Source organism: Balaenoptera ricei, chromosome 8, assembly GCF_028023285.1.
Source record: "Balaenoptera ricei isolate mBalRic1 chromosome 8, mBalRic1.hap2, whole genome shotgun sequence".
Taxonomy (NCBI): Eukaryota; Metazoa; Chordata; class Mammalia; order Artiodactyla; family Balaenopteridae; genus Balaenoptera; species Balaenoptera ricei.
Window position 1 is genome coordinate 108,006,955 of NC_082646.1, and position 24,338 is coordinate 108,031,292.

Below are 24,338 nucleotides of genomic sequence, written 5' to 3' on the forward strand. Positions count from 1 at the left end.
CTGCCTCTCGGCGCAGCTGCCGCCAGCCGCGGCCCCCTCCGCAGCCTGCGTTCTCCCCCTCCCCCCGGCACCCCTCCCGCTCTCGTTCTACGTCATGGGATGACGTCGGAAGCCTGGGAGGGAGGAGGAGCGCGCCCCCCCAACCCCAGCCAGCAGCTCCCGCTGCAGCTTGCTTAGCCCAGCCTCCCGCCCCCCCTTTCTCTAAAGCGAGCCCCCCACGCCTGACAGGAGCTATATAAGGCGGAACAAGGCAGGCGAGGGGGGCAGCGCAACCGAGCGGAGCCCAGGAGAGGAGACAGAGAGAGAAAGAGCCTGAGCGAGAGACGGGGAAGCAAGGAGGAAGCCACCGGTGCGTCGGGACAGGAACGCAGGTGTTCGGAGCGCCCGAGCTGGAGCTCCGCAGCCGCTAGTCATGTATCGCTCCACCAAGGGCGCCTCCAAGGCGCGCCGCGACCAGATCAACGCTGAGATCCGGAACCTCAAGGAGCTGCTGCCGCTGGCTGAAGCGGACAAGGTCCGGCTGTCCTACCTGCACATTATGAGTCTTGCCTGCATCTACACTCGCAAGGGCGTCTTCTTCGCTGGAGGTGAGCAAACCGGGGCGGAGACACGAGCTGGCGCGCGCCGGGGAGAGTGAAGCAGAGGGAACCCACTGGGACTGCCGCAGGTCTAGGGCAGCGTGTCGGCGAGCTGGGGTGAGAAGGAACTAGGAGAACTCAGGAATCCCCACTTTTCCTCCTGAGTTCTGTCCAAACCTCACCTTAGTTCTGAATGAGGATTAGAGAGCCTGGATAGTGTCCCTGGTGCCAGACTTATGGGAGGAGGAGAGCCAGGACAGAATGGCCCCAGTCCCCACCAGCGCAGAGGCGCTCCGGGGAGCCAGGGAAGGGAAGTCCGGGAAGTTACAGGGACGGAGCCGCCAGAGCCTGGGGAAGCACAGACGCTGTTCACGATCCTGGAAGGGCTCTTCTGCAGCCGGTGGAGCGCTGCCCGCGGTGCTGACAGCACCACCGGGTAGCAAGGCGGTGTCCGCGGTGCTGAACGCTCGGTCGGCTTTGGAGCGCTGTCCGTGGTTCTGAATCCCAGACCCGCCAAAGCCCCAGCCCCGACTTAGAAGTAGAAGGGCTCGCTGGCTGGAGAGATCCAGCAACAGGCTCCCCGGGCAAGAGCTGTGGGCAGCAGGTCAACAGGTGTGTGCAGAAGCAGGTCCATGAGGAATTCCTCAGAATTTTCTGAAACCCAGTCCATGTCTTTCTCACTTCTGTTTTGCTTCCCAGTCTTACTCCTGACTCACCCTATCTTCTCACTCTGCAGGCACTCCTCTGGCGGGCCCCACAGGGCTTCTCTCAGCTCAAGAGCTTGAAGACATAGTGGCAGCACTACCTGGATTCCTGCTTGTGTTCACGGCGGAGGGGAAGCTGCTATATCTCTCTGAGAGTGTGAGCGAGCATCTGGGCCACTCCATGGTGAGTGCTGAGGATCCTTTCAGCTTGGACTGCAGCACAGATGGGAACACAATGAGTTTTCCACTTTTGAGAATCTGAGAATTACTGGGGAGGAAGTTATAGCCTACAAGATGCTATGTGCCAAGGATTGGCTCTTGCTGCCTTCATTAATGGTCATCTCTCCTTTACCTTTCTCCAGGTGGACCTGGTTGCCCAGGGTGACAGTATCTACGACATCATTGACCCAGCTGACCACCTAACTGTGCGCCAGCAACTCACGCTGCCCTCTGCTCTGGATAATGGTGAGAACTCCTTTCTCCTTTCCTCAATCCAATATGCCTGCTGCTGCCCTGCTCCTTCGCATTTGCCGTCTCTCTCAGCCATTCACTCTCTTACCAGTTTTTCTCTTCACTCACCTAGATCGCCTCTTCCGCTGTCGCTTCAACACCTCCAAGTCCCTCAGGCGCCAGAGTGCAGGCAACAAACTGGTGCTTATTCGAGGCCGATTCCACGCTCACCCACCTGGGGCCTACTGGGCAGGAAATCCTGTGTTCACAGCTTTCTGTGCTCCACTGGAGACAAGACCCCGTCCTGGCCCTGGCCCTGGTCCTGGTCCTGGCCCTGCCTCACTTTTCTTGGCCATGTTCCAGAGCCATCACGCTAAGGACCTGGCCCTTCTGGACATCTCAGAGAGGTAAGCCCAGAGTGTTCAGACCCCAGGGAAAAGGCATGTCAGAGGTGAGGGGACCCTAGATTCTGGAGTCAGGGACAGGGAGGATGGGATCTAAGGGTGCAGAAGACCTGGGAGGGAGTGAGATGCCTGGGTATCAAGCAGGGAAAACAGAAAGCTGACCTCATCCTTTCCACCTTCCCAGTGTCCTAATCTACCTGGGCTTTGAGCGCAGTGAACTGCTCTGTAAATCATGGTATGGACTGCTGCACCCTGAGGACCTGGGCCACGCTTCTGCTCAACACTACCGCCTGTGTGAGTGTCCAGAGAGGCTGAGGACAAGACAGGGAGTTGGGAAAGGGCATGGGAAACCTGACCAAGAAAGGCTGTGATCAAGACTGATGTTGGGGAGATATCAGAGGCTAACAGTTTTGGATGCTATAGGGTGAACACTAGGGTAAGGAGTCAAGGTGAGAATAGAATCAGAACTGGGGGACTCTGAGTGGTGAGGTCAAAGTGGGGAGTTGAATGGTGCAGGTTAGGGTAGTCAGAAAAGAGGATGTCATGAATATCCCAATTCAGTGGAGAGGTCAGCGAGGGGGGAGTATAGGTGGTGCTGTCTGATGGGCGTCCTAACTCTGCATCTCTTCTTTCCCCTCAGTGGCTGAGAGTGGAGATATTCAAGCAGAGATGGTGGTGAGACTGCTGGCCAAGCCTGGAGGCTGGGCGTGGATTTATTGCCTTTTATATTCAGAAGGTCCGGAGGGTCCCATTACTGCCAATAACTACCCAATCAGGTGAGCTGCAAGCCAGGGGCCTGGGAGGCAGCTGAGGTGGACATGGAGGAGATACAAATCAGAGAACTTCTCTGGGAATGGACACCACACCCTTACCGGCTGCCTCTTCTCTCCTCTCCAGTGATACAGAAGCCTGGAGCCTCCGCCAGCAGTTAAACTCTGAAGAAACCCAGGCAGCCTATGTCCTGGGCACGCCGACCATGCTGCCCTCATTCCCGGAGAACATCCTCTCCCAGGAACAATGCTCTGGCCCTAATCCACTCTTCACCATGGGGCCTCCCCGAAGCACCAATTTCCCCAGTGCTCCTGAGCTGGGTGCTGTCTCAACACCAGAAGAGCTTCCCCGACCCCCCAAAGAGCTTGGCTTCAGTTACCTGACATTCCCATCTGGCCCTGAGCCTTCTCTTCAAGCAGACCTGAGCAAGGATCTTGTGTGCACCCCACCCTACACGCCCCACCAGCCGGGAGGCTGTGCCTTCCTCTTCAGCCTCCATGAGCCCTTCCAGACCCACTTGCCCACTCCATCCAGCTCTCTCCAAGAACAGCTGACTCCAAGCACTGTGACCTTCTCTGATCAATTGACGCCCAGCAGTGCAACTTTCCCAGATCCGCTGACTAGCCCACTACAAGGCCAACTGACTGAAACCTCAGCCAGAAGCTATGAAGATCCTTGCACCTCCACTTTCCCAGATCAGCTGCTTCCCAGCACTGCCACCTTCCCAGAGCCTCTGAACAGCCCTGCCCGTGAGCAGGTGAATTCTCCAAGCACAGCATTCCAAGCACACCTGAACAGCCCCAGCCAAACTTTCCCAGAGCAACTGAGCCCCAATCCCACCAAGACTTACTTCGCCCAGGAGGGATGCAGTTTTCTCTATGAGAAGTTGCCCCCAAGTCCTAGCAGCCCTGGTAATGGGGACTGCACACTCCTGGCCCTAGCCCAGCTCCGGGGCCCCCTCTCTGTGGATGTCCCCCTGGTGCCCGAAGGCCTGCTTACACCTGAGGCCTCTCCAGTCAAGCAGAGTTTCTTCCACTATTCTGACAAGGAGCAGAATGAGATAGACCGTCTCATCCAGCAGATCAGCCAGTTGGCTCAGGGCATGGACAGGCCCTTCTCAGCTGAGGCTGGCACGGGTGGGCTAGAGCCACTTGGGGGGCTGGAGCCCCTGGACGCTAACCTTTCCCTGGCAGGAGCTGGCCCCCCTGTGCTCAGCCTGGACCTGAAACCCTGGAAATGCCAGGATCTGGATTTCCTGGCTGACCCTGATATATTCCTGGAAGAGACGCCCGTGGAAGACATCTTCATGGATCTCTCTACCCCAGACCCCAATGGGGAATGGAGTTCAGAGGATCCTGAGGCAGCAGTCCCAGGAGGGGCCCCATCACCTTGCAACAACCTGTCCCCAGAAGATAGCAGCTTCCTGGAGGACCTGGCCACATACGAAACCGCCTTTGAGACAGGTGTCTCAGCATTCCCCTACGATGGGTTTACTGATGAGTTGCATCAACTCCAGAGCCAAGTTCAAGACAGCTTCCATGAAGGTGAGTTGAGCCAAAATGTTCAAGAACTCAAGTTCCTCTCCTGCCAATGAGATGCTGGGTGGAATTAGATGAGTAAACTGCCCTCTCTGTTCCTCAGTTTCATTAGTACAGTAACATCACCTGCTGTGTAGGATAGCAGTTAGGATAAGAACTAATGAAAACAATATGGAAGTCCTGGACAAGTAGGCCTGGGGGGCAGAGATTAGGGGTGTGGGGTAAGATGCAAGAGAATCTTGGGTAATGGGTTGTGCTTCTTAACTCTATGAGGGACCTAGATCAGCCATCCTCACCCCATTTTACAGATGAAGACAATCAAGATCCCAAAGTTAAAGAAACTCCCCTAAGGTTATACAACAAATTGATGGAAGAGGGATTAGAGTTCTATCTCAGTATTCTTTGTCCCCTAAAGGGAATACAGAGTGAGAATTTATAGGAGTTTGGGAAAGAGAGTGGGACTCAGCCCCTGGCCCCGTCAGAGGGTCCCTGCTATGGCTCCATCCTTTCCAAAACCACAGACATATTTTCACTCCATTCATCCAAACTACTCCCTTATCTTCTGAGCCTCTGGTGATCATTCAGTCATTAGACCAGTATACTGGAAGCCCATACTATGTGCCAACAGTGTACCACATCCTCAGCCTATCTTTCCTAATAGGCCTAACTGACTGTTTTCTCTCTCTATCTCTCTCTCTGCAGATGGAAGTGGAGGGGAACCAACGTTTTGAATAAGTCTGTGACTTAACGTCGTCAAGTATGGCATATTGTCATCAAGACATGGAGCCGCTCTCCACCCCCCCGGGATTGTTGGGGGGGTTCTGGGGGCCAGAGGGGGATAGATCCGATTCCCCAGGCCCTGCAGGATTTGAGGTGGGGGGAGGTGGGAGGGCAAGGGAGGGGAGCTTCTTTTTAAAATTTAGAGACATCAAGCGATCCCAGTTTCCATTTCAATCTGTATTCACTCGTAGTGAGTTTCCTTGAATGGGATTTCAAGCGGAGAATGGGGGAGTCTCACTTCCCCCGCCCCGCGCTGCCCCATGGGCCTGGGCCAGTTCTCCACTCCTGGGGGCCAAGCCACCCCTGGGCCTTGGTGGGGGAAAGGCAGTGCCCACCTGGGCCAGCCTGTGCCCTGAGGGGCTCTTGACACCCACGTAGAATTCTCTACACACCAGTAACGGGATTTCAATTCCGATGGACTCTGCCGCCCTGGCGGCCCTTCTTGTGACTTTTGCGCCCCGCGCCTGGGGTGGGGGGCGCGAAGAGACGCTACGTTCCTTTCCGATGGAGGAAGGCAGACCTGCCGCCGTCACACGTGTGCTTGCACGAGTGCGTGTACCTGGTGCGGGACTCACCCGGCTGCCCAACTGCCTGGGACTGCCCAGGTGGTCACCTCGTGGTGCTGCGGTGACTTTGTAGCCAACTTTATAATAAAGTCCAGTTTGCCTTTTTGGTACACCTGGTGTCATGCACTTCTGTGAAAAGGGAAGGGTGGTGAACTCAGAAGGTTGAGAGGTCCCAACGGGATCCTGGAGGTTAGGAGGTAAACTCTGGACCTGCTGACAGCCCTGGCATTTCTTCATTCCCTCATGCATTCATTCATTCATTCACTCAACACCTGAGTGTTCTGTGTGTGGCTCACCCTGTTCTAGAAGCTGAGAGTTTGGAGCTGAAACAGATGCTACGTCTTGGCTTCAAGATGCTTTGGCATCCAATGCTAAAGGATACTGGAGTCTCCTCTCTGCTCCAGGCTTGCAGGGCTTCCAGTGTGGGAGGGAGTAGAAGTGTCTGGGGATGGGTAGGGGATTCAGCTTGACATTTTCCTGGACATGAGTTTGAAGTTTCAGGACATGAGTTTCTTTCTTCAGCCTGGCCCTACAGGCAAGCAACTTCCCTGGATTTAGGGTTCTGGATCTTCTCATTGGAAATGATAACCACCTCTTTTATCCCTGAATGGGGCTTTCAGCTGACAAACAATTTTATATCACTTATTCACTGCAATAAAGCCTCTGGACAGGTGTATAAGCACCATTTCATTGATGGAGAAACTGAGGATCACAAGTAAAAAGTGATTTTTTCTACTCCCACAGTTAGTGAGAGCCTCAGGTGGGCAATACACCCACGTCATCCGCATCCAAGCCCTGGCCTGTCCCCTCTGCCAGATCACCCAAGAAGGGCAGGCTTGGGCTGGGGCAGGGACCTCTTCCCCTCCCAGTCTGCAAACTGGAGCAGACCCCAAACTTCTGAGCAGAATATAACTTAGCGGGTCAAGAGAAAAAGTTTCCTAAAACACTGTCTTCCTCCAAGCTTGAGGGCCAAAAACCACAGGATATGGTGGGGGCAGAAATGAAAATTAGGAGCCAGAAAGACCTGGATTCAAATTCTACCTCCACTGACTATCTGCCGAGTGGGACGTGAGCCTCAGTTTCTTCACAGGTAAAATGGGGCTGAAAGAAACGGCCCTGACCTCCCAAAGATGCTGCTAGGACTTGATGGGGCCTCTTATAAGCTGAGGAGCACAGAAAGGACTTAAGTTATTAAACTGAATTAGAAAGCAATGGTGACCACAAAGGCTTACAAGTTTCTTTCTCAAGGTGGGGAAGGAAACTCCAGGCCCCAGTCTCCTTCACCCCAGCCCATTGAAATACGGGGGCTGGATTCCAGGAGCTGAGAGCACAGCACTGAGAATTCCCTAAACCCCCTCTCATTCCAAATCCTCCAGCTCTGGGGCCGTGCCCTTCAGAGGTCCTATGGGAAGGAAGACATTCCAGGGACCTGTCACCTTTTTTCCACCTTGGATACATCCTTGGGTGAAACAGGAAGGTGCAGTGCTACCCTCTGCCTTCCTGTGCGTCTATTCTCCAACTTGAACAAAAGAACTGGACTGGAAACCCCAAAAGGGCCCTGTCTCATCTCCACCCCCGACTGGTGCCGATCACACGGCCAAACACACGGCAGGCGCACTAGAAATATTTTATTGAGAGGACCACTTCTGAAGATCAGCCTAAGGACTTGAGTAGGAAGTTACCAATTTCTACCACAAAAATTTTGTGCCTAAGTTCCCCAGAGGGCCAAGGATTGTTATCTTTCAGCTTTGAACCTTAAGTGACCATAAGCTCAAGACACATATTGGAGTCCCATCTACAAACCCCTCTGGTATGTTAACTAAACTTACTGTGGCAATCACTTTGAAATATATACATATATCAAATCATTATGTCGTATACCTTAAACTTATACAGTGTTATATGTCAATTATGTCTCAAAAAACTGGGAAAAATTGTTCATTTTCTAATAAAACTGTTCATCAACTGAAAAAAAAAAAAACCTAAAACCTCCCTGGTGGTCATCAAAAACAAGGGAAGTCTGAGAAGCTGTGACAGCCAAGAGGAGCCTAATGAAACATGACGACAAAGTGTAATGTATTCTAGATAGGATCCTGAAACAGAAAAAAGACATAGGTTAAAAACTAAAGGAACCCAGGAATTCCCTGGCGGTCCAGTGGTTAGGACTCTGTGCTTCCACTGCAGGGGGCACGGGTTCGATCCCTGGTCTGGAAACTAGGATCCCTGGCGTGGCCAAAAAAATAAAAAACTAAGGAAACCTGAATAAAGTGTGGACTTTAGTTAATAATAATGTATCGATATTTGCTCATTAATGTGACCAATGTACCATATAAGTGTATGATGTTAATAATAGGGGAAATAATAGGCGTGGAGTATATGGAAACTAGTATTTTTCACAACATTTCTGTAAATCTAAATCTGTTCTGAAATAAAAAGTTTCTTTAACAAGTAAAATTAAATAAAGGAACATTTTAAAAGTTTTAAAATGTGAGCAAAAAATGAACACTTCACTGGTGTTTGGTCGTGGCGGTAGGTGATAGTAGAGTGTGCGTTTTGATGAGAAGACATCTCAACATTCAGAATGAGAGAACCCGGCAGCCAAGTCCAAAAGAGCCAATGGCTCTACCTGCTGGATAGAGAGGGATCTGCTTCTGTTCCTGTCAGTGGCAAGGTCCCTGTGGCTCAGAGCATCATACCTTAGCACAGGTGGATAAACTGAGGCCAGAGGGGGGGAAAGGACTTGTCCGATGGCACTCCCAGAGTCGCTGCAGAAGCCAGATCTGACCCTCAGCCAAGTCCCTTCCCACGGATTCCAGACTCTGCCCTGGGAGCAGAATGTAGGAGAAAGGGCACAAGTTTTGGGGTCATAAAGACTGACCTCAAGGGCTGGCTCTGCAGCCTTATTTTTTTATGTGGTAAATATTCACAATAACTACATGTGCCAGGAACTTTTCTGGGTGCTGGGAATGCAGCAGTGAACAAGACAGACAAGGTCTCTGGGCTCACAGAGCTTACATTCCAGTTGTGGGGAGAGGTAACAAAAACTAAGTAAAGTCTCAAAGGAGCATACGGAATGTGCAGTAAGGGACAGAGCCAGGCTGCTATGGTAGAGAACCACAGCTCTGGTTCAGAGTGTCCTAACTTAGAGTGGGGTGACAGGAAGCCCTTTCCTAGAAGGTAACACTGAGCTAAGACCTCAAAGACGAGGAACAGGAGTAAGTATGTTCCAGGCCAAAGGAAAGCAAGAGTAGAGGTATTTAAATGGGAAAGGCTTTGACCTGTTTAAGGACTAGCAAGGAAATCAGTGTGGCTGGATCAAGGCCAGCAAGAGGAAGAGTGGTTGGAGAGCAGGAAAAAGGTTACTCAGGGCCTTACACCACAATAAGAAACTTAGATTTTATTTCACATGCAATAGGAATTGATTGAGGAGATTTAAGCAGGGGAATGACATGATTTAATTCACATGTTTAAGCCATCGCTCTGACAGTGTGTGGCGAAAGGATTAGTAGAGGCAGGAAGCCGAGAGACCAGCTGGGCTCCTGCAGTGGTCCAGGCAAGAGGGGATGAGAGCTTTCACGAGGCATAGATGGGGGTAAATGACTGGATTGGGGATACTTTGGAGACAGAACTAACATGATTTGCTAATGTGTTTACAGTGAGGTTGAGGAAAAGAGAGGAGTCTTGTGTCTCTGACTTTAGTAACCGGGTGAAGAGTTGTTGTTTATTTAGACTGGGATGAGATGAATATCAGGACTTTCGTAGTGTCCTCTCGTGCCTGGCAGGACTAATTGAAAACCTCTCTGGATGAGGGCATATCCATCTTAGGCCTCAAGGAGCTTCCATAAATAATGTGTCACAGGCATTGAGCAGGACACGATCAAAGATAACCAGACACACAAAGAAGCAAGACAATATGAGCAAGAACTAGCAACACAGATATACACAGTACATATATCAGAGTGGTCAGTTACTAAATTTAAAACAACTATATTTTTTCATGTTTAAAGAAATTAATTACAAAGTCAACAACATCTACAGGGAACACAGGGAATTCCCTGGCAGTCCAGTGGTTAGGACTCAGTGCTTTCACTGCCGAGGGCCCGGGTTCAATCCCCGGTTTCACTAAGATCCCGCAAGCCATGTGGCATGGCCAAAAATATTAAAAACAAACAAACAAAAAACACTTTAAAAAATTAAGTAGGACTTCCCTGGTGGTGCAGTGGTTAATAATCCACCTACCAGTGCAGGGGACATGGGTTCGAGCCCTGGTCTGGGAAGATCCCACATGCTGCGGAGCAACTAAGCCCGTGTGCCACAACTACTGAGCCTGCGCTCTAGAGCCTGTGAGCCACAACTACTGAGCCTGAGTGCCACAACTACTGAAGCCCGCACGCCTAGAGCCCATGCTCCGCAACAAGAGAAGCCACCACAATGACAAGCCCGCCACTGCAACAAAGAGCAGCCCCCACTCCCCGAATCTAGAGAAAGCCAGTGCACAGCAAGAGACCCAACACAGCCAAAAATAAGTAATAAATAAGTTTAAAAAAATAAATAAATAAAATTGCAAAAATATTTTTTTAAAAAATTAAGTAATTCACTAAAAAAAATGGTACAAATGAATTTATTTACAAAATAGACATGGAGTCACAGATATAGAAAATAAACTTATGGTTACCAAGGGGGAAAGGGAGGGGGATAAATTGGGTGATTGGGATTGACATATACACACTATTATATATAAAATAGATAACTAATAAGGACCTACTGTATAGCACAGGGAACTCTACTCAATACTCTGTAATGACCTATATGGGAACAGAATCTAAAAAAGAGTGGACATATGTATACATATAACTGATCCACTTTGCTGTACAGCAGAAACTAACACAACATTGTAAATCAACTATACTCCAATAAAAATTAATTAAAAAAAATAAAGTCCACAAGGCAAGTATAAAAATAAATAAATAAATAAGAAGTGATTCAAACATGCAAAGTTCTAAAAAACAGAACATCTACAGGGAACATGAAATGAAAACAGTGATAAGCAGACTTGAAAAAGAACCAATAGATTTTCTAGAAATACAATAAAAAATATGAAAACTGAAATTAAAAATTCAATTGGAAAACAATTGGAAATGGAAAATTGGAACCCATATCAAGGGTTTTTTGGTGGGTTTTTTGGGCAAAAAATTATAAAACAATGTGCTGAGTGGCCTATTTGTACATTGTCTGAAAACCGTGTGGGTATCTTAATGTATCACAGGCTACTATAATCTATACTAGGCCAAGTTTTAGTAAAAGTACACAGTCCAAAATATTATTTTCTATTTCAGTTATTTGAGCAAAATAAAATCACCCTATTGATATAATGAACACATGTAATTAAAAATCATTATTTGAAATAAAAATTGGTGGCATATACTGTATATGGAGTATAATTATGTCATACACAGTGCCAGAAACTCAGGACCGGTCTCCCCATCAAGACATCAGCCAGATTTCAAATCTGCATGGGGATGAATGTTAAACTCAAAACCTCTGAGGGGCAGAACTGAATTTCCCCAGATTTTCAGAGCTGAAGAAAATCAAGTGCAGAAGTAATTCAATGGAAGAATAACCTTTTCAACAAATGCTACTGGGGTAATTAGACGTCCTTGTGGGGGAGAAAAGAATTTCAACCTGAGCCTCATACCTTATACAAAAATTAACTCAAAATGGGTCATAGACTTAAATGTAAAACATAACTATACTCTGGATATGGTTTAAGAGGACATGGTGCTTAAGAAGACGTAGCTAATTTCTAACCTCTTCAAATTTAAGATTGGCACTATATACCCATGACGTACTTACAAGCAAACCAGGATGTCTAAATTGCTTCTTAGCTACATCCAAGCAGCCATGTATAAGGATTTTAGCTTCATTTTCTTTCCTTTTCACTTTTGATACAAAGTCCCTGCTAGGAGGCTTGGAAGCAGACTCATATTTTCTATGCAAAAATCTATGCTAATTTTTGCCTGGAAATGCCAAAGTTGAAAATAACAAGAAATAGTTTCTTAAAAGGTTGGGTGAAGTCACACACACATAAAGAATCAACTGATTCCCATGAGGCAAGTAAAGCCATTTAGGCACAGGATAAGAAGAACTCCTTAAGAAAACACAAACTGCCTTATGAAAATGCAAGGCCAACCTTCATGATTGTTTTGCAAGTTGAAATACACCTCTGAGATTTCATTCCAGCTTTGCTGCAGGCCAGTGACTAAGATATCCACAGAATAGACGAAAAAAGCAATGTAATCATTGTTTAGTTGGAAGACACCTGACACAGTGCTGTAACTGAGCACACCCAAATAGTCCAGGGGAAGAAGTAGCCACACGATAGCTAGAAATCATCTGCTCCTCTCACTATGGAGCTGTGGAAGAAGTACAACAAAAATTGAAAAATATAAAAGGTGCAGTGTGGAAGTCACTAATATCATCAGAAGTAGGGGGTGACAGCAAACCTCATTCACATTACTAAAATAGGAAACTTGGAATAAAATACAACAATATATAAATTTTTCAAAAAGAAATGGCCATGGCTTTTTTTCTTAAAACCTAGGTTGAATTGAATCTATACATAATATATATTAAGAGTGAGAGTCAACAAAATCTTAACTTCTTTGTACTATTGTTATAAAAAAGTAAAACTTCAGAATGATTTTTTATAATCCTTTGAGAAGACTGCATGTAAGAGCACCAGGAGAGTAAGTGTTACATCTCCCATTCCTAGAAGAACAGTGGTCCATGAGATTATTTATGAGGATTAGGAAAGTTAGACTCACCCAAATATGATGCATTATTTAAGATTTATTATTCTTGAATAAGCAGTCCTTCCTCTAAAATGCAAGTGCCCCAATAGGATTAAATGCATGATAGTTGTTAAAAATTCATGTGAATTCAGTGAATTAGATGCTTTCCCTAAGGCCAACTGAGTTCCCATCAAACATACAAGGAGATTATATCTAGCTAAGGAGGAGGAAAGTATGTGCCAGGCTGGATAACCAAGCTGGGGAAATGCTAGGATTCTGGAAGCTACCTGAGAATGCAAATGGAAGAGTAACATTTGGTCCTTCAAAACATTGTACATGTCTGACTTTTCCTACTCTTTTTTCTACCAGTAGCAACGTCAAGCTCCCTCTGAAAAATTAACACTAACAAGACTGTAAATGAAGCAGAAATTTTTTGCCATCTAAAAACTAACCAAGATATAGCAGAATAGGTATAGTTTTTAAAGAAAGCCTACTGATCTCCATGGTCCATGTAAAGTGGCCCATCCCTAGCCATGACCTCAAATGAACCGTATTTTTTCTTTGCCTCACCTCATCATTCTCCTTTCTTCTGTTTTCTATTTCTATCTCATCTCTCCCCACCTTGGTATTCAGAGTTTTGGTCCAAAAACCAGCAGCACTGACATCACCTTGGGAGCTTGTTAGAAATTCAAAATCGTGAGTCCCTCCTCAGATATTAAATTAAATTCTGCATTTTAACAAATTTCCCCAGGTGATTCATAAATAAAGTTGCTTATCAAATTAAAAAAAAAAGAAGACATAGCTATAATAAAGTTTTTAGGATGTGGACAGAGAGCTAAAAATAAGCCATAAATATAACATTTTAGGAAAAAACATAGGAGAAAATCTTAGGTACCAAGGGCTTGGTGAAGAGTTCTTAGGCATGACACCAAAAGCATGATCCATAAAAGAAAATAATTGATAAATTGGACTTTATTGAAATCGAAAACTATTGCTCTGTGAAAGATCTTGTTAAGAGGATGAAAAAACAAGCTACACAATGGGAGAAAGTATTTGCAGACCACATACCTGACAAAGAGCTCCTGTCTAAAACTCTCAAAACACAGCAGTTAAAGAAAAACACAATTCATTAGAAAATGGACAAAAGGGAATTCCCTGGTGGTCCAGTGGTTAGGACTCTGCACTTTCACTGGGCCCACTGCCAAGGGCCCAGGTTCAACCCCTGGTGGGGGAACTAAGATCCCACAAGCCACACAGTGCAGCCAAAAAAAAAAAAAAGAAAGAAAAGAAAATGGACCCCAAAATGGAGACAATTCACCAAAGAACATAGATATATAGCAAATAAGCACATGAAAAGATTTTCAACAACCCTAGACATTATGGAAACACAAATTAAGACCACAACAAGATATCACAACCCACCTATTAGAACAACTAAAATAATAATAATAACAACAACAACACCATGTTCTGATGAGGCTGCAGAGAAACTGGATCATTCATATATTGCTGGTGCAGTGTAAGTAATGTACAGTTAACTCTGGAAAATAATTTTGCAGTTTCTTAAACAACTGAAAATACACTTACTATATGACCCAGCAATTGCACTCCTGGGCATTTATCCCAGAGGAATGAAAATTACATCTTTCAAGAATGCTCATAACACCTTTATTTGTAATAGCCAAAAAGAGGAAATAACTAAATGCCCTTCCATAGATAAATTATTAAACAAATTGTAGTACATCCATACCTTGGAATACTATTCAGCAATAAAAAAGGAACAGACTATTAATACACACAACAACTTCGATGGATCTCAAAGGCATTATACTGGGTGAGAAAAGAGAACCTCAAAAGGACATATACTGTATGAGTTCACTCATATAACATTCTAGAAATGAGGACAAAGGCCTCCCTATAATAGAGGTAGAGAACAGAAAAGTGGTTGCCAGGGATTAGGATAGTAGGAGAGAGGTGGGTGGGTGCAACTATAAAGGAGAGAAGGTAACCAAGATGGGAGCTGTGGGGATTAGGATGATCTAATCTTGGAAGTGACATGCCAGCACTTCTGCCAGTCTTGGTGACATAGACTAACCCCAGCACGATGTGGGGGAGTGTTAATTACTAGGAGGTTGGGTTTGAGAGCCATTTTGGAAGGTGGCTACAACACCAACTAATTCTGTTACAAGAACACCTAAAACATAAGAATAGGAAAAGGTGGAAAGGATGTAAAAAAAAGATATATTGTGCTGACTCTAAACAAAAGAGAGATTGGTGTAGGTATATTTAATAATAGACACAATAGACTTTGAGACAAAAAACATTACAAGCAAAAAGTAAATGGGAGATGAAAAGTATAGACAGTCTGTTTAGACAATTCTTTTAACTGTTACAGTGAAAGAAAACAGAGAAATGGGGCAGTGGCTAAAGGGAGATGCGAAGCAAAAGAATTGCTTGTTCTTGAATGATACTAGAGTATATGTGTGTGTGTGATTGTTGTTTTTCTGTTTTTTTGTTTTTGGGTTTTTTTTGTTTTTTGTTTTTGCTATTGAGTTGTATGAGTTCTTTATATACTATGGATATTAACTCCTTATCAGATATATGATTTATAAATCTTTTTCTCCTATTCTGTACATTGCCTTTTCATTTTGTTGATGGTTTCCTTTGCTGTGCAGAAGCTTTTTAGTTTGATGTAGTCCCACTTGTTTATTTTTGCTTTGATGCCTTTGCTTTTGGGGTCAAATAAAAAAACTCACTGCCAAGACCAATGTCAAGGAGTCTGTTTTCTTCTAGGAGTTTCATGGTTTCAGGTCTTATGCTCAAGTCTTTAATCTATTTTGAGTTAATTTTTAAAGTTTCACTCTCTTGCATGTGGTTGTCCACTTTTCTCAACACCATTTATCGAAGGGACTGTCCTTTCCCCATTGTACATTCTTGGCTCCTTTGTCATAAATTAACTGGCTACATATGCAGTTATTTCTTCAACCTTTTGAGATAAGCACTATTTTCTCTGCCTTATAGATGATGGCTCTAAAGCACAGAGTAGTTAAGTAACTTGCCCAAGACAACACAGCTAGGGAGAATGGAACTGAGTGTGGCCTCTGACTGATAACCAGCAAGAAATTGAGGCCCTCATGCAACTGCTCAGAAAGAATTAAATGCTGCCAACAACCACGTGAGTTTGAAAGTGGATCCTTCCTCAGTCAAGCCTCAGATGAGACCACAGCCCCAGTTGACACCTTGACTGAAGTTTTGGGAGACCCTGAAGCAGAGGACCAAATGATGTTCATCACGGGGCTGTGTGTATTTTTTTTTTAATGCAAACAACAAACCTACCCAACAGTTGAGGACTTGGTTAAATAATGGTCTACCCATAAGACAGAATACTAAGCAGCCATTAAAAATTGTTTTAGGAAGATGATTAATAATGAAAAAATGTTCTAAATAATTGCCAAGTTACAAGTAAAAGTAGACACAACAGTATCAAGAGTATGACCCAAATTTGTTTTTTTCTTAAAGTATTATATATAAACACAAAGAAAAAAAAACAAGTAGAAAAGATACATACCAGTACATGAAATTTCTAGAAATCTTATATGTTCTGGTATAATGTTATAAGTCATAATTCTAGTTATTACTTTAAAATGTATATCTCAGAAATAACTTAAAAAAAAAAAGGAAAAGATATATACCACAATATTGGCAGGAATCTCATCTAGGTGAGGGGATTACTTGAGGCTTTTCTTTTCTTGTAGGGTTTTTTCTATGCTTTCCAAATCTTCTCGGTGTAAAACCAAGTATCTAGCACATAACAGGTGCTTAGTAAATGTGAATCCCATTTTTCCCCCAACTCCTCCTCTCTTCTCTAAGAGGACAATAGTCCTTGATATTATGACTAATGGAAAAACAAAAGGCCAGGGCTTCCCAAGGACTTCTCCCACCATGGGCAGGTACCTACTGATGCTTTGCTTCTTCCGTGGGTCTGTAGCCCTAAACCCCACAATAATTCACATTCAGATATCACCTGACTCAGAGCCAGGGTCAGCTTAATAGAGGGGCCTGAAGTAGCCCTTGGGATCCAGGGCACTCCATGTAGCAACCCTGCTTGGGGCTGTGACCTGAAGTCCCCAAAGGGTTCTGTTTCTGTTGAGGTGGCAAGTCCCCAAGAGATAGGAGACATTTCTGATGGAAGCAGAAACAACATCTGCTGCCTCTGTACACCCAAGTCCGGCATACATGCCCCCACCTACCTTGCCCTTTCTCTCACCCCTGGAAAATGGGAAAACACAGGATTTTCTGCTACCCCTGCCAATTCAGATCCTGGGCAGTCGCTCTGCTTGGATGAGCCTCAGATCACACATCTGAGAAATGGCATGAAGACCCCTACTTCCTAGGGCAGCTTTTGTCTGTCCATGGTGGCTACTGTCAGTACTGGTCCCTTTCTCTGGGGTCCCAAGGCAGAAACTGACAGTGGGTGACAGAAGATGTTTATTCACGTTTGATCCTTTGATATAACCACACGTGCAAAAATACATAATTTAAAGTCAGAAAAATATAATCGGGTTGATGTGACCTCCCTTCCTCCCCTCTGGCCCAGCCTTCCCAACTGGCCCCCTTCAAAATCCTGGAGGGTGGGGGACAGGGGTCACTTCTTGGCAGCTTCTGCCTGGGCTGCCAAATCTGCCTCTTTCTGAGCAGCCAGGAACAGGGCTCGCTCCTTCTGGAAAGCTGCCAGCTCTTCTGAACTGAGGCTACAGGTACAGAAAAACAGACGGTAAGTGAAGGGCTGGTCACTGGTGGGGAGCTCACAGCACCATGTCACTGTCTCAGAACCCCTCTCCCCTCCTGGACGTCCCAGCCCCCATACCTTTGCTCAGCTGTTTCCTCTACCAGAATTGCCACCCCACTATCACCTCTGCCTTTTACTCCTTTCTTAAGGCCCTACTCATCTTTCGAGGACGAGTACAGCTACACCCTAGTCCAAATTAACGTGCCCTTCCTCTGCGCCCCAAAACGTTTTGTAAAATGAAGTCATCAGGTGGTGCATGATTATCTCTTTCAGAGCAAGGATCAGATTCACTCACTTCTGTACTCCCAATACAAGTAAAGATCTGAGCAAAGTAAAGTCTATCCCTGTTCCATGCTTAACCCCACTCCTCTTGGGAAACAACCAACCGTCAGCCTTTGCATGGGGTGTGACACCAGCAGCAAGAGGCCAGCGAAGGGCTGAGTGTTGCCCCTGCTGTGGTCTGGCCAGAGGCTCTCCCACCCTACATCTCACTTCAAGGAAACAATTTCTGAGGCCATCCGAAGCCCCATGAGGGGGCCTGCTGTTGGCCTCAGGATCAAGTCTGAATTTGAGAATCAACTAGTCCCTGTTTGGCTCACGTCCTACTATGTCCCATTCTGCCTCTAGTATTATATACCCAGATCACACTGAACTTCTTTGCTCCATTCCTTCACCTTACATCCTTCACAGGGACTTTTCTACTTCTCGGAACGCTTGCCCCAGTCCTTGACCTCACTTCCCAGGGCTCCGCTTAGATGTCAACTGCTCTGCAAAGCCTTTATTGACACACCAGGCAACCTACTCCCTGTTCTGAAGATACCTGTAGTTCCTTTTATCAACACTGACCACCTGGCAGTATACTGCTCCATTTATGGATCTGCCTCCATCTCTGGACTGTGAGTTCCTTAGAAAGCAAGGTCAAGCATGGCTACCTCCTTCCTAGCTGCATCCAGCGTCCAGAACAATGCCTAACACATGATAGGTACTTAACAAGTATATTCCAAATGAATGAATGAGGCTCCCCACTCCCAAGAATCTAAGATCCATTAACTCAGAAGCTGACTCTCCCACTCAGTGGGCCCTCAGCTTTGTCCCAGAGTCAAGAACTTTCCAGGCCCTCCCCTCACACTGAGCTTCCCCTGGAAACTCACTCCTTCACCACACGAATGCCCAGGGAACGGGCAGAGCCAATGATAGAGCGGACAACAGAGGACAGGGGCACATCCTGCAGGGCGAAGGCGTCATCCTGAGCTTTGACACGGGCGATCTCATACACGTGCTTCAGTGTCACTAGGCCTGCCACCTCTTTCCCTGGGAGCAAGGAACAAATAGCCCTTCAGGTGTCACTGCTTCCTTCCAGAGCCCAGAAACCCGGATGCCCACCCTGCCCCTTACCTGTGTGCCGGGCCCCCTTCTCAATCCCAGCAGCTGCCTTCAGGAAGTAGGAAACAGTGGGTTGGCCAATTTTGATTTCAAATGTCCTGTCAGGCTGAACGGAAAAAAGAAACATGAGAATCTTTCTTCCCACCTCCCCCAACCCCTGCTGCCCCAGCCCAGGGAACTTCTAACTTCCTGTACCCCCATTCCCTCAGCTCACTTTCCTTCCCTTTAACTGACAACAAAACCACAGAAGAAACAAATCTGCAACAAACATCCCTGTCCCTTCTATTCCAGGTCCAACTCTGCTCTGGAAGCCCCAGCAAGTTGGAGGGACAAAGGAAAGATCTGCAATACGGCAGCGCGGGTTCAGGAAAGATATGGCCTAGTCTCTACGGTATACATGGGGGAAGTGGGGGCGGGTAACAGGAAAACACTTGCCCCAGGTTATGAGCAGAGTAGCAACCCCAGGTGACCAGCTCCGGGGCCTGGGGAGAATGAGAAGGAAACCGGGGATCAGAGTCCCGACTCCTCACCTTCACAAAAATCTTGGTAGGCAGAGGAATGCCTTCTTTGATGTCCTTGGTCTTCTCGTTGAACTCCTTACAGAACTGGTTGATGGAAACGCCTCGCTGTGAGGGAGGCATAGGGGTCAGCGTGAGGAGGAAGGGATGGCTTCCTTTCCCCCGGAGGCTCCATCCATTCTCTCCTCCGTCTTCACTTCCCTAAGCTCCCATTCTCTTTTCTCTATCCAGATCCAACTACCATTTTATGTGCCAGATGATTCGTATGTTTCATGCCTCTCTATCCTTACAACAGCTCGTTGACGAAGAACAGAGAAAGCTAAACCTCAAAGAGGCTGTGTAACTAACCCAAGCACGTAAAACGTGTGGGCAGCAGAGCCGCGTTTTGAACCGAGGCCGCCCTGGCCCAGCCCGCACCCGCCACCCGCGTACTATGCTCCCACCCTCCGACGCCTCCCACGCCAGGTTCCTGCCGCGGCTGCACCTGACCCAGGACGGGGCCTAGTGGGGGCCCGGGCATGGCCTGGCCTGCCCGCACGATGGTCCGGATCACGCCGCCGGCCTCGGGCTTCCTGAGGGCCCGAGTGGCCCGGCTTAGCTTCGACATGAGGCGGAGTTCCCGGCCTTAGTTCATCTCAGGTCCACAGTAAGGGATAAGGCTCCGGGCGCCGCCACCTTGGGTTAAACGTCAAGGGTCCTCACGTTAGGGTAAGGCAGATGAAGCCAACAAATAGCAGCGTTGATTCAGTCCTTCCGCTCTCCAACTAGTAAGACAAGGAGGATGAGATGAAGCGGAAAAAACTTTTAACTTGCTACTTTAAGATTGAGGAAGGACCCGAATGTCTCAGATACACAAGTTCCTCCTGGAGAGCACACAGGCAGTGCCTCAGACAGCTAAACTGGCAGGTGGCCCTTAATATCCGCACTGCATTGTGGGTATGGTAGTTTTGACCTCGTATGCCAATCCCACAGCTTGCTATGTTCTGGGGCGCCATCTGCTGGACATGGTGATAATTCCTGGGTTGGAAAATAGCTTAGAGCTCCTTTTTAGGAGTGGGGATCTCTTCACTTTCTGAGCCTGTTTCTTCACCTGCTGTTGAAAGGGAAGATGGTTAAAAGTACGGACCTTGGAAGTAAACTGCCTGGTTGCTTCTCTTGCTGGCTGTGAACTTGATCAACTTATTTAATTTATGCTCAGTTTCCCCCTCTGTACAAGGAGGATTATAATAGGTAGTACCTACCCCTGGGATTGTTGTGAGGATTGAGTCAGCAAAGTGCTTTAGAACAATACCTGACACCTAGTCAGCACGTGCTCTTCACTGTACAATAAGGACAAAACCTTGCAGAGCTCTTGTGAGGCTTAAGAGGCCCAGAACGTAGTTGATACATCACCTGTGTCCAATAAAATAAGCCAGCATCTTATTATTATTGTTGTTATTATTATTTTTTTTAGCATTTGCTACATGTCAGGCACTGTGCTAAGGGCATTATTATCTCATTTAATCCTCACAATGGCATGAGATAAATTGTTTTATTATACCCCCTTTACAAATGAGAAATTGAGGCACAAAAAGAGGCCCTAAAACACCTACCCTGTACGTGACAGGGCTGGGAAAGAAATATGAGATTATCTGATTCTAGACCTTGTTCTGTTTACGACAAGTCTGTACTGTTGTAATCCCTGGTTAAATTATATAATCCATGTAAAATGATATGATCCATGTAAAACCACCCTGTAAACTGTGAGACACATAAACTTTTTATTCTGCATTCTCATTGGACTCCCACTAAGTAAATGTGATTGCTCCTGTCTCTGAAGTCTATCAAGTTCTTATAACGCTCAGCCTCATTAACCTTCTCAAGACTCTGGAACCAAGAAGGCTCTTTGATTTACTACCTGTAAAACCTGGGGCACAGTAATTAACCTCCCCGCACTTCCGTTTCCTCACTAGTAACATGGGGCTGAATATAGTACCTACCTCACAGGAAATTAGTTAATTCAGGTAAAGCACATAGAAGAGGGCCTGGCCCAGAGCAAGCCAAGCTGGGTAGGATTTGTCTCTGGGTGCCCCACATCACCCACCCTATATTTACAAATTTATTTACAAATAAAGAAATAAATCCTTCCCGAATGAAGGAATCAGGAAGCAAATGGGCATGGCAGGTGCTCAGGGAGCCAAGAATGTGGCCTGGCACAAACTGGGCTTCATTGGGTGCAATTTCCACTTCCTGTCAATGAAAGGACAGTTTTGATTATTCCAGCTCTTACGGATTATAAGGAAGCAACTCCCTAGTCTGCGTTTGGATATGTGGGAGGCCAGAGTGTTCAGTGGCGAAGATGAGCCCGGACAGGTGAGTGAGGACCCGATCTCACAGGCCTTGCCAGCTTGCTAAGGAGTGCAGGCTGTGCAGTAGGAAGTCATTGAAGAGTGTTAAGTATTTGCATCATATTTGCATTTTGAAAAGGTGACCCTGGCTTGGATGTGTAGAGGGATTGGAGGAGAGCAGGGATTGGCTGCAGTGAGACCCATTAGGTCAGGGCAGTAAGATGGTGCAGAGATAATGGTAGCTTGGGACCAATCCAAGAGATACTTAGAATATAGAGTTTATTTTAGTCAACAAATGCTTGTGTAGTATGAAGTGTGTTCATCTTTATGAAGAGTATCTCATTTAAAAAAAAATAAATTTATTTATCTATTTATTTTTGGCTGCGTTGTGTCTTCGTTGCTGCACGCGGGCTTTCTCTAGTTGCGGTGAATGGGGGCTGCTCTTCATTGCGGTGTGCGGGCTTCTCATTGCAGTGGCTTCTCTTGTTGCGGAACATGGGCTCTAGGCGCATGGACTTCAGTAGTTGTGGCACAGGGCTCAGTAGTTGTGGCACACGGGCTTAGTTGCTCCGCGGCATGTGGGATCTTCCCGGACCAGGGCTCGAACCCTTGTCCCCTGCATTGGCAGGCAGATTCTTAACCACTGTGCCACCAGGGAAGTCCAAGAGTAACTCATTTAAATCTCATTGCAATCCTATGAGGTATAGGTGCTATTATTATGTCCACTTTATAATGAGGAAAATGAATCACAGAGAGGTTAAGTTACTTTTCCAAACTTACACTGCTAGAAAGTGGCAGGGTCAGGATTTGAACCCAGACTGTTTGGCTCTAAGGATTCGTGCACTTGACCATTCCCTAGGCTGCCACACAAATCAGCAGAAGTTAGTGCTTGATGGGTAATTTGTGGAAGGAGGGGGAGAGAAGCATCACAAGTGATGCCCAGAATTCTGGTCTGAATAATCATGCAAATGAATGATTAGGCCTTTCACTTTTAACGCTGGAGACACAGGAGTTGTAGGTTCAGGTAGAAGACAATGAGTTGAGTTTGGGTGTGTCTGTGTGACACCCATCTGAAGGGTATGATCTGGGAGAGAAGCAGACAGGAACACTGGCCTCTGTAACACAGAGACTGGTAGTCTTTGAGGCCAGGGCCAGGAGTGAGATTGCCTGGGGTGGAGAGAAGAGACGACAAGAGAACTCACATTTAAAGAGTGAAAAGAAGAGTGACTTCCTCGTCGGTCCAGCGGTTAAGACTCCTCACTTCCACTGCAGGGGGTACAGATTCGATCCCTGGTCGGTGAACTAAGTAAGATCCCATATGCTGCGTGGTGCGGCCAAAGATTTTTTAAAAATAAATAAAACAAAATAAAGAGTGAAGGGACTTCCCTGGTGGCGCAGTGGTTAAGATTCCGCCTGCCAATGCAGGGGACACGAGTTCGAGCCCTGGTCCGGGAAGATCCCACATGTCGCGGAGCCACTAAGCCTGTGCGCCACAACTACTGAGCCTGCGCTCTAGAGCCTGCACTCTGCAACAAGAGAAGCCACCGCAATGAGAAGTCCACACACCACAACGAAGAGTAGCCCCCACTCATTGCAACTAGAGAAAAGCCTATACGCAGCAACGAAGACCCAACACAGCCAAAAATAAATAAATTAATTAAAATAAATTAAAAAATAAAGAGTGAAAAGAAGAGAAGAAGTGAGCAAAGGAAACGGAGAAGGAGCAGTTACAGAGTTGGGAGGAAGAGAAGGAGAGTGAGGCATCCCTGCAGCTGCAGGAGAAGAGTCAGAGAAAAAGGAAATGAGAAAGTGGAGATCAAGCTAAAACTGAGCCTGTATCCCACGGAAAATGGAAAAGCCTGGACAAGATATTTGTGGGTGGGGGCTTTGCAGACCCCCAAAGTACACAGTATCAAAGATTCACTGGGCTGCAAGAGGAAAGAGGAAAGAGGGATAGAGTGACAAGTAGAGGGATGTAGAAGGTCCCAGCTGGGAAAGCCCATAGCCTGCTTCTCAGGTGGGTTAATGAATCCCAGAAAAGCAGGTGAGGGCAGGAGTGGGGGGTGGTTACTCCCATTCCCCAGGGAAGCAGCAAGACCCAGGGAGGGAGCGGCTGTGCAGGGACCATGGAAGGCTTGGCAGAAATGCCTGTGTCCTTGTGTGGCAGAAAAGCTCCTATGCTTTGAAGCATGACAGGAAGAGAGCAGGAAGCCACCAGTCCTGCAGGCAAAGGCTGACAATGTAGAGGCTTTCTCAGGGTGCGGGTCCCGTCAGGCCATCTCAATGGGGACCTGTGTGAACAGACAGCATTGGGTGCCGAGTGCATCCTGCTGGGGGAAAGGGAAGGGATTCTGAATTTCCATCAATGGAAACAGAGATGTAGTTGAGTTAAAGAAAAGTAAAGTTCTGCATTTTACACGCAGGAAATATGGACCGAGATCTGTACCTGTCACACACAAACAACGCTTGGCGCCATGCCTGGTACCCTGGGGGCGCCCAGGGGCATCGTGGAGGAGCAGCCAGAGAAGGGGGAAGGCAGAGAGAGAAGGAGTTGGCTGGGCTCCCTTCAACTTTTTTTTTTTTCCTTTTTTCTTTTTTTTGGCCACACGGCGCAGCTTGAGGGATCTTAGTTCCCTGACCAGGGATCGAACCCGGGCCCCTGGCAGTGAGAGCACGAACTCCTAACCACTGGACTGTCAGGGAATTGCCAGGGCTCCCGTCAACTTTGATTGCAGACGT

At 46.8% G+C, this 24,338-nt stretch overlaps 2 protein-coding genes across 2 annotated transcripts; one reads left to right on the forward strand and one right to left on the reverse strand.

Moving 5' to 3' along the window:
* The first annotated feature begins 412 nt into the window (after positions 1 to 412).
* Positions 413 to 5,229, forward strand: NPAS4 (neuronal PAS domain protein 4). The gene is made up of 8 exons (XM_059929824.1): positions 413 to 587; positions 1,315 to 1,466; positions 1,645 to 1,747; positions 1,866 to 2,139; positions 2,321 to 2,430; positions 2,777 to 2,912; positions 3,034 to 4,451; positions 5,148 to 5,229. Exons 1-8 carry the CDS (start codon positions 413 to 415, stop codon positions 5,174 to 5,176), a joined length of 2,397 nt encoding a protein of 798 aa, XP_059785807.1. The 3' UTR covers positions 5,177 to 5,229.
* Positions 5,230 to 17,057: 11,828 nt separating this feature from the next.
* On the reverse strand, positions 17,058 to 20,117 carry MRPL11 (mitochondrial ribosomal protein L11). The gene is made up of 5 exons (XM_059929825.1): positions 19,757 to 20,117; positions 19,285 to 19,380; positions 18,767 to 18,860; positions 18,523 to 18,682; positions 17,058 to 17,333 (listed from the first exon to the last, which is right to left on the reverse strand). The coding sequence occupies exons 1-5, from the start codon at positions 19,877 to 19,879 to the stop codon at positions 17,228 to 17,230; spliced, it is 579 nt and encodes a 192-aa protein (XP_059785808.1). The 5' UTR covers positions 19,880 to 20,117; the 3' UTR covers positions 17,058 to 17,227.
* Between the last annotated feature and the right edge of the window lie 4,221 nt (positions 20,118 to 24,338).

What these genes read in the sequence shown, in the direction of transcription:
- NPAS4 (XM_059929824.1), top strand. Translation starts at nt 413, where the DNA reads ATGTATCGCTCCACCAAGGGCGCCTCCAAGGCGCGCCGCGACCAGATC. An exon ending in GCCAATAACTACCCAATCAG is followed by an intron (nt 2,913 to 3,033) that starts GTGAGCTGCAAG and finishes TCTCCTCTCCAG; the next exon opens with TGATACAGAAGCCTGGAGCC. An exon ending in TCAAGACAGCTTCCATGAAG is followed by an intron (nt 4,452 to 5,147) that starts GTGAGTTGAGCC and finishes CTCTCTCTGCAG; the next exon opens with ATGGAAGTGGAGGGGAACCA.
- MRPL11 (XM_059929825.1), bottom strand. Translation starts at nt 19,879, where the DNA reads ATGTCGAAGCTAAGCCGGGCCACTCGGGCCCTCAGGAAGCCCGAGGCC. An exon ending in TAGGCCCCGTCCTGGGTCAG is followed by an intron (nt 19,381 to 19,756) that starts GTGCAGCCGCGG and finishes CCTCCCTCACAG; the next exon opens with CGAGGCGTTTCCATCAACCA. An exon ending in GAAGGGGGCCCGGCACACAG is followed by an intron (nt 18,683 to 18,766) that starts GTAAGGGGCAGG and finishes CCTTGCTCCCAG; the next exon opens with GGAAAGAGGTGGCAGGCCTA.